This window comes from Spermophilus citellus (assembly GCF_964194105.1).
Source record: "Spermophilus citellus genome assembly, chromosome: 6".
In the NCBI taxonomy this organism is placed as follows: Eukaryota; Metazoa; Chordata; class Mammalia; order Rodentia; family Sciuridae; genus Spermophilus; species Spermophilus citellus.
The window spans coordinates 941,711-951,801 of NC_138187.1; the positions used below are offsets into that span (position 1 = coordinate 941,711).

Consider the following 10,091-nt stretch of genomic DNA (forward strand, 5'->3'; position numbering starts at 1 on the left):
CATGGGTGGTGATGGCCTCGTGGTCCCCACAGACGCTGCAGGAGATCTTCCAAGCGGAGAACACCATCATGTTGCTGGAGAGGGCCATCATAGCCAAGGAGTGCCCGCTGAAGGTGGCGCAGACCAGGCTGGCCTGCCGGAACCGGCGCCCCAATGTGGAGCTGTGCAGGGACATCCCACAGTTCAAGTGAGTGGTGCTGGTGGGTTTGGGGAGACACTTGGGGACGTAGGGAGGGGAGGGGTGGATCGCAGGACGCCCAGGAATCTTGGAGCTAACAGGACCTCCAGCCCACACTGGGCACTGTGCGTATGTGGTGGAGGGAGACCAGATGTGAGTCCAGCCCGTTGTCCTGCTCCACAGCACTCCCCTCCCTGCCCGGGCACGAATCACTTATCACCAGGGGTTTGTGCTCTGTGCTCAGGAAACCTTGTGTCCTCGAAAGCTGAGGAGATCTTAGCCTTCCAGGTAGACCTGGTGCCCTGGTGGCCTCCCTTCTCAATCCAGGCTCCCCCCTCCCTGAGCTCCCCCCTCCCTGAGCTCCCCCCTCCCTGAGCTCCCCCTCCCCCCTCCCTGGGCTCCCACCTCCCTCCTCCCTGACCTCCCACCTCCCCCCTCCCTGGCTCCCCCCTCCCCCCTCCCTGGCTCCCCCCTCCCCCCTCCCTGGGCTCCCCCCTCCCCCCTCCCTGAGCTCCCACCTCCCTCCTGTACAATTCTCACCTGTGAGGCCTTGGGGTAGCTGGAGTCCTTCCTCACTGGGTGGAGTACCCCGTCCTGCCTAGCTGAGGAGGCCTGCTTCTGTGGACATGGGAGGGGGTGGAAAGTTCATGGTGGCCCAGAAGGGGAGCCCATGAGTGTGGGGCAGGGTGCAGTGCCTCTCTGGGATTCTGGGAGATGCCACAACCCCAGTCTCTGCCTCCATCTTCACACACCTTCTTTCCTGGGCACCTCAATCCCCGGAAGGCCCTTCCTTTCTCTTACAAGGAGATCTGTCCTTGGATGTAGGGCCCATCCGAAATCCAGGATGAGCTTATCTTAAGATCCATAACTGAACGATGTCTGCAAAGGCGCTATTTCCACATAGCAAGAATCCTATTTAAGATGCCATAACAAAGCTTCCTTTTAATTATGGCTGAATGCCATTTCATAGGACAGCCATGCCACGTCTCTTCATCATTCAACTGTCAACGGACACTGGAGTAACAGTTGCCACCCCTGGTGCAGTGAACAACGGGTCTAATTTATACCTTTTGGTTCAAACACTGTATTCAGTTTTTTGATTACAGGCCAATGGTGGAATTGCCGGCCGCATAGAAAGTCCATGTTTAAATTACCAGGAGCCTGCATATTCCTTTCCCAGCCTCTGCTTACCTTCCGGTTTCTCATGCCCATGGCCCCTGGCAACCCTCCTCCCTGTGCTGCCCTCCAGGGCTCAGCCTCAAAGTCTGATCACTGCAGACTCCCACACCAGCCCTCCCGCCTTCACTGCAGAATCTCACACCAGCCCTCCCCCCATCACTGCAGACTCCACACCAGCCCTCCTCGCCACCACTGCAGACTCCACACCAGCCCTCCCCCCATCACTGCAGACTCCACACCAGCCCTCCTCCCCATCACTGCAGACTCCACACCAGCCCTCCCCCGATCACTGCAGACTCCACACCAGCCCTCCTCCCCATCACTGCAGACTCCACACCAGCCCTCCTCCCCATCACTGCAGACTCCACACCAGCCCTCCTCGCCACCACTGCAGACTCCACACCAGCCCTCCTCCCCCATCACTGCAGACTCCACACCAGCCCTCCCCCCATCACTGCAGACTCCACACCAGCCCTCCTCCCCATCACTGCAGACTCCACACCAGCCCTCCTCGCCACCACTGCAGACTCCACACCAGCCCTCCCCCCATCACTGCAGACTCCACACCAGCCCTCCTCCCCATCACTGCAGACTCCACACCAGCCCTCCTCCCCATCACTGCAGACTCCACACCAGCCCTCCCCCCATCACTGCAGACTCCACACCAGCCCTCCTCCCCATCACTGCAGACTCCACACCAGCCCTCCTCCCCATCACTGCAGACTCCACACCGGCGCTCCTCCCCATCAATGCAGACTACACACCATCCCTCCTCCCCATCACTGCAGACTCCCACACCAGCCCTCCACCCTTGACAGCAGACTCCCACACCAGCCCTCCCCACTTCACTGCAGACTCCAAACCAGCCCTCCTCCCCCATCACTGCAGACTCCCACACCAGCCCTCCTCCCCATCACTGCAGACTCCACACCGGCCCTCCTCCCCCATCACTGCAGACTCCCACACCAGCCCTCCCCCCATCACTGCAGACTCCACACCGGCCCTCCCCCCATCACTGCAGACTACACACCGTCCCTCCTCCCCATCACTGCAGACTCCCACACCAGCCCTCCACCCTTGACAGCAGACTCCCACACCAGCCCTCCCCACTTCACTGCAGACTCCAAACCAGCCCTCCTCCCCCATCACTGCAGACTCCCACACCAGCCCTCCTCCCCATCACTGCAGACTCCACACCGGCCCTCATCCCCATCACTGCAGACTACACACCGTCCCTCCTCCCCATCACTGCAGACTCCCACACCAGCCCTCCCTCCATGACTGCAGACTCCCACACCAGCCCTCCCCCTTCACTGCAGACTCCACACCAGGCCTCCCCCCATTACTCCAGATTCCCACACCAGCCCTCCTCCCCGATCACTGCAGACTCCCACACCGGCCCTCCTCATGACTGAAGACTCCCACACTAGCCCTCCTCCATCACTGCAGACTCCCACACCAGCCCTCCTCCCCCATCACTGCAGACTCCCTCACCAGCCCTCTTCCCCCCATCACTGCAGACTCCACACCAGTCCTCCTCCCCATCACTGCAGACTCCACACCAGTCCTCCTCCTCCATCACTGCAGACTCCCACACCAGCCCTCCTCCCCATCACTGCAGACTTCCACACCAGCCCTCCTCCCCATCACTGCAGACTCCACACCAGCCCTCCTCCCCATCACTGCAGACTCCCACACCAGCCCTCATCCCCCATCACTGCAGACTCCCACACCAGCCCTCCCCCTTCACTGCAGACTCCACACCAGCCCTCCCCCCATTACTCCAGATTCCCACACCAGCCCTCCTCCCCGATCACTGCAGACTCCCACACCGGCCCTCCTCATGACTGAAGACTCCCACACTAGCCCTCCTCCAACACTGCAGACTCCCACACCAGCCCTCCTCCCCCATCACTGCAGACTCCCTCACCAGCCCTCTTCCCCCCATCACTGCAGACTCCACACCAGTCCTCCTCCCCATCACTGCAGACTCCACACCAGCCCTCCTCCTCCATCACTGCAGACTCCCACACCAGCCCTCCTCCCCATCACTGCAGACTCCACACCGGCCCTCCTCCCCATCACTGCAGACTCCACACCAGCCCTCCCCCCATCACTGCAGACTCCACACCGGCCCTCCTCCTCCATCACTGCAGACTCCCACACCAGCCCTCCTCCCCATCACTGCAGACTCCCACACCAGCCCTCCTCCTCCATCACTGCAGACTCCCACACCAGCCCTCCTCCCCATCACTGCAGACTCCACACCAGCCCTCCCCCCATCACTGCAGACTCCACACCGGCCCTCCTCCTCCATCACTGCAGACTCCCACACCAGCCCTCCTCCCCATCACTGCAGACTCCACACCAGCCCTCCTCCTCCATCACTGCAGACTCCCACACCAGCCCTCCTCCCCATCACTGCAGACTCCACACCGGCCCTCCTCCCCATCACTGCAGACTCCACACCAGCCCTCCTCCCCATCACTGCAGACTCCACACCGGCCCTCCTCCTCCATCACTGCAGACTCCCACACCAGCCCTCCTCCATCACTGCAGACTCCACACCAGCCCTCCTCCCCATCACTGCAGACTCTCACACCAGCCCTCCTCCCCCATCACTGCAGACTCCCACACCAGCCCTCCTCCATCACTGCAGACTCCCACACCAGCCCTCCTACCCCATCACTGCAGACTCCACACCAGTCATCCTCCCCCATCACTGCGGACTCCCACACCAGCCCTCCTCCTCCATCACTGCAGACTCCCACACCAGGCCTCCTCCCCCCTCACTGAAGACTCCCACACCAGCCCTCCTCCCCATCACTGCAGACTCCCACACCAGCCCTCCCCCATCACTGGAGACTCCCACACCAGCCCTCCTCCCCATCACTGCAGACTCCACACCAGCCCTCCTCCTCCATCACTGGAGACTCCCACACCAGCCCTCCTCCCCATCACTGCAGACTCCACACCAGCCCTCCTCCCCTTCACTGCAGACTCCCACAACAGCCCTCCCCCCATCACTGCAGACTCCCACACCAGGCCTTCCCCCATCACTGCAGACTCCACACAAGCCCTCACCCCTATCACTCCAGACTCCCACACCAGCCCTCCTCCCCCATCACTGCAGACTCCCACACCAGCCCTCCTCCCCATCACTGCAGACTCCACACCAGCCCTCCTCCCCTTCACTGCAGACTCCCACAACAGCCCTCCCCCCATCACTGCAGACTCCCACACCAGGCCTTCCCCCATCACTGCAGACTCCACACCGGCCCTCCTCCCCCATCACTGCAGACTCCCACATCAGCCCTCCTCCGCCATCTCTCCAGACTCCACACCAGCCCTCCTCCATCACTGCAGACTCCCACACCAGCATTCCTCCCCATCACTGCAGACTCCAAAACCAGCCCTCCTCCATCACTGCAGACTCCCACACCAGCCCTCCTCCCCCCTCACTGCAGACTCCCACACCAGCCCTCCTCCCCCCATCACTGCAGACTCCCACACCAGCCCTCCTCCATCACTGCAGACTACACACCAGCCCTCCTCCCCATCACTGCAGACTCCCACACCAGCCCTCCTCCCCATCACTGCAGACTCCCACACCAGCCCTCCTCCCCCATCACTGCAGACTCCCACACCAGCCCTCCTCCCCATCACTGCAGACTCCCACACCAGCCCTCCTCCCCCATCACTGCAGACTCCCACACCAGCCCTCCTCCCCATCACTGCAGACTCCACACCAGCCCTCCGCACATCACTGCAGTCTTCACAGAAGCCCTCCTCCTCCATCACTGCAGACTCCCACACCAGCCCTCCTCTCCCATCACTGTAGACTCCCACACCAGCCCTCCTCCCCATCACTGCAGACTCCCACACCAGCCCTCCTCCCCATCACTGCAGACTCCCACACCAGCCCTCCTCCCCATCACTGCAGACTCCCACACCAGCCCTCCTCCCCATCACTGCAGACTCCCACACCAGCCCTCCTCCCCATCACTGCAGACTCCCACACCAGCCCTCCTCCCCATCACTGCAGACTCCACACCAGCCCTCCGCACATCACTGCAGACTCCACACCAGCCCTCCTCCCCATCACTGCAGACTCCCACACCAGCCCTCCTCCCCATCACTGCAGACTCCCACACCAGCCCTCCTCTCCCATCACTGTAGACTCCCACACCAGCCCTCCTCCCCATCACTGCAGACTCCCACACCAGCCCTCCTCCCCATCACTGCAGACTCCCACACCAGTCCTCCTCCCCCATCGCTGCAGACTGCCACACTAGTCCTCCTCCCCATCACTGCAGACTCCACACCAGCCCTCCTCTCCCATCACTGCAGACTCCCACACCAGCCCTCCCCCATCACTGCAGACTCCACACCAGCCCTCCTCCCCATCACTGCAGACTCCCACACCAGCCCTCCCCCATCACTGCAGACTCCACACCAACCCTCCCCCATCACTGCAGACTCCCACATCAGCCCTCCCCCATCACTCCAGACTCCACACCACCCCTCCCCCCATCACTGCAGACTCCCACACCAGTCCTCCTCCCATGACTGCAGACTCCCACACCGGCCCTCCTCCTCCATCACTGCAGACTCCACACTGGCCCTCCTCCCCCATCACTGCAGACTCCACACCGGCCCTCCTCTCCAGCACTGCAGACTCCACACCAGCCCTTCCCCATCACTGCAGACTCCACACCAGCCCTCTCCCATCACTGCAGACTCCCACTCCAGCCCTCCCCCATCACTGCAGACTCCCACACCAGCCCTCCCCCATCACTGCAGACTCCACACCAGCCCTCCCCCTATCACTCCAGACTCCCACACCAGCCCTCCTCCCCCATCACTGCAGACTCCCACTCCAGCCCTCCCCCCATCACTGCAGACTCCCACACCAGCCCTCCTCCCCATCACTGCAGACTCCCACACCGGCCCTCTTCCCCATCACTGCAGACTCCCACACCGGCCCTCCTCCCCATCACTGCAGACTCCACACCGGCCCTCCTCCATCACTGCAGACTCCACACCAGCCCTCCTCCCCATCACTGCAGACTCCACACCACCCCTCCTCTCCAGCACTGCAGACTCCCACACCAGCCCTCCCCCATCACTGCAGACTCCACACCAGCCCTCCCCCATCACTGCAGACTCCCACTCCATCCCTCCCCCATCACTGCAGACTCCCACACCAGCCCTCCCCCATCACTGCAGACTCCCACACCAGCCCTCCTCCCCATCACTGCATACTCCCACACCTGCCCTCCTCCCCCATCACTGCAGACTCCCACTCCAGCCCTCCCCCCATCACTGCAGACTCCCACACCAGCCCTCCTCCCCATCACTGCAGACTCCCACACCGGCCCTCCTCCCCATCACTGCAGACTCCACACCGGCCCTCCTCCCCATCACTTCAGACTCCACACCATCCCTCCTCCCCCATCACTGCAGAGTCCCACACCACCCCTCCTCCCCCATCACTGCAGACTCCCACACATCCCTCCTCCCCTATCACTGCAGACTCCCACACCACCCCTCCTCCCCCATCACTGCAGACTCCCACACCAGTCCTCCCCCCATCACTGCAGACTCCACACCAGCCCTATCCCCTATCACTCCAGACTCCCACACCAGCCCTCCTCCCCATCACTGCAGACTCCACTCCAGCCCTCCCCCCATCACTCCAGACTCCCACACCTGCCCTCCCCCATCACTGCAGACTCCACACCAGCCCTCCCCCTATCACTCCAGACTCCCACACCAGCCCTCCTCCCCCATCACTGCAGACTCCCACACCAGACCTCCTCCCCCATCTCTGCAGACTGCCACACCAGTCCTCCTCCCCATCACTGCAGACTCCCACACCAGCCCTCCTCCTCCATCACTGCAGACTCCCACACCAGTCCTCCTCCTCCCCATCGTGGGTACGTCTGTGTTGAAGGACCCAACCGACCTGGCCCTTCCCCCTGCCCTCTCCCCAGGCTCGTGAATGAGGTGTTCACCATTGACGACACCCTGCAGACCCTCAAGCTGAGGCTGCGAGAGACCCAGGATACGATACAGCTGCTGGTGATGACCAAGTCCCGGCTGGAGCACGAGCTGGCCATCAAGGCCAACACCCTGTGCATCGACAAGGAGAGGTGCATGTCCATGCGCAAGGCCTTCCCCAGCACGCCCCGCCTGATGGGCCACACCTGCTCCGCCCCCGTCAGCCCTTGCGCCTGCTCTGCTCGGGTTTGTTAAGGGCATACAGTTTGAAAAGACCCCGAAATAAAGTGTCATTTACTCCCTTTCCTCCTATCATGAAAAAAAAGTATATGTACATGTATATATAAAGAGCCCAAATAAATATGCCCAAATCAAAGATCCTGGGACTCGTTTCTTGCTTCAGATGCTTCACGATGTTCCCTCCGGTGGGAGCCTGGGGACTTGCAAGGCTGCAAGAATCCCCAGAAATGAAAGGCCCCTCCCTCTCCTCCTGGCCCGTCCCTCTTCCCTGTCTGTCTCCTTAGAAATACAAAGTAGGTCGGAACTCAGAATCCAAAGCCCAGCTCTATCACCTGGTGCCGATAGCCTTGAACAAGCGCCTAACCTGGGCACCTCATTTATGAAAAGAGGGCAGTGGTAGAGGTGACTGGTAGCACGTGGGGCAGTGCAAATAATAATAAAAATCATTATTACTTGGAGTCAGAAGTCCTAGGCTTGAATCCGAGGTTTGATAGGGTGTTTTATAAATTGTAGGAGGGAAAACAGGCAAAAAAAAATTTTAAAAAAATTTGTTGGTTCCAGGAATGAACTCAGGGCCACTTAACCACTGAGGCTCATCCCGAATCTTTTTCGGTACTTAGAGACAGGGTCTCGCTGAGTTGCTTAGGGCCTCGCTAAGTTACTGAGGCTGGCTTTGAACTTGGGATCCTCCTGCCTCAGCCTCCTGAGCCAGTGTGGGCACAGGCTTGCGCCACGGCGCCTGGCAAAATCAATTCTTTGGGCAGGTAGAGCCGAGGGAAGCTTTGAGGAAAAGTGCCGCCGTCTCAAAAAGTTAAACATGAACTACCCAGGAGCCAGCAGTTCCGCCCCAGGTGTACACCCAGGGCATTAAAGCCGGGACTCTAGCAAATGCGTGCGCAGGGCACTGGACTGCGGTCACAAGTCAATGGGAGGAGCAGCCCAGAGCCCCTCAGGGGTGCACAAGAAGCAAAGGTGGGCGTCCACAGGAGGAACGCTAGCCGGGAAGGGAGGGACGTCTCGGGGTCAGCCAGCAGAGGAGCAGGAAAAGACAGTGTGGCTGCGCGCACTTTGGGGTTTCATTCCGCCACAAAGAAGGGTGAAAGTAGGTCACTTGCAGGGACATGGATGGAACTTGAGGCCATTATGTCGAGTGAAACCAGGTTACCTGTTGCTCTCATGTGGAAGCTAGAGGGGGGGAAAGGAAGCGAAAGATGGGGGGGTCTCATGAAGATCAAAGGGAGCTCGGCGGGGTTCAAGAGAGGGACGGGGGGAGGGGAGGTCCATAGAGGGAGGGGGAGGGGCGGGGGAGGTCCTGGGAGGGACCTCGGGGGGAGGGGCGGGGAGGTCCCGGGAGCCGCCTTGGCCACATCAGGCTGTAGTGTGTGGCCAGGTGGCGATGGGACCCACCACTCTGCCCAACTACTGCGCACCCATAAAAACGCGGAAAGAGGAAGAAGAGCCGGGCGGCCGCGTCGGGGTAGAGGACAGCGAAGCTTCCAGAACCGCGAGCTGGTTCAGGGGGTCTTAGAGGGCGGGAGGTCAGCCGACGGTGGGATCTGGGCCGGCGCAGGGCCGGGGAGGAGGAAGGGGCAGAGGCGGAGCAGAGCCCCAAGGAGCGGAGCCAAGGGCACCGTGGGCGGGGGCTGCAGAGCCTGGTCCTGCAGGGCCTTGGTGAGAAGCCGCCGGCCCCTAGGAAGCAGGTGTCCCAGCCACCGCGCGAGTGGACACCGGGCGCACGCTTTTGGAGCGGAGGTTCACCATCACCATCCAGAACCTTAGTCCTGTCCACAGCCTTGGACTTGTGAATGTCTTCCTTAAGGTTCTACTTAAAAAGAAAAAAGCCAGGTGCAGAGCCAGAGTAGTGTTCTGTTTAGATCATGGGAGACCCTGAGGTCAGGTCCAAGGGCAGAGAGAGCGCGAGCCGCTAAGTGAGGGGGAGCGCGGGCAAGTCCAGAGCCTGAAGTGAGGAAGGGCGACAGGGCTGAAGGCTTGGGGTGCAAGACGGCGACAGGCCAGGCCCGGTGGCGCGCACCTGTCATCCCAGCGGCTCAGGAGGCTGAGGCAGGAGGATGGCGAGTTCAAACCCGGCCTCAGCAAAAGCGAGGCGCTAAGCAACTCAGTGAGACCCTGTCTCTAAACAAAATACAAAAACGGGCTGGGGATGTGGCTCTGTGGTTAACTGGGTTCAAGCCCCAGTACCAAAAAGTAAAAAAGATTGCACTTAACCTACCAGAATGTCTAGGGAGTGCACGGTGAGCAACAGCTGGGTTTTATTTGTGAATTTTTACAAACCTTCTATGGTGAACGTCATTCCTTTTAATCAAGAGGAAATGCTTTTCTTAAGCTCCTTATTTTGCAATAGATTTAGAATTTTAAGAAGACAAAGTGACAGAGATGGTTCAGGGTCCCTGTTCCCTTGACTCGGCTCCCCTCAGGTTAACATCTGACAAAGTCATTTGTGATGGGCACCTGTCAGAACCAAGAAATCAAC

At 60.7% G+C, this 10,091-nt stretch overlaps 1 protein-coding gene across 1 annotated transcript in view; it reads left to right on the forward strand.

Moving 5' to 3' along the window:
- TEKT5 (tektin 5) overlaps window positions 1-7,615 on the forward strand; it is a gene marked incomplete at both ends in the record, with an annotated part of 39,922 nt that extends 32,307 nt beyond the window's left edge. The window contains 2 exons of the mRNA XM_081300046.1: window positions 33-187; window positions 7,354-7,615. Of these exons, the coding sequence (XP_081156172.1) occupies window positions 33-187; window positions 7,354-7,615 (417 nt within the window). The remainder of the gene's footprint in view (window positions 1-32; window positions 188-7,353) is intronic.
- Between the last annotated feature and the right edge of the window lie 2,476 nt (window positions 7,616-10,091).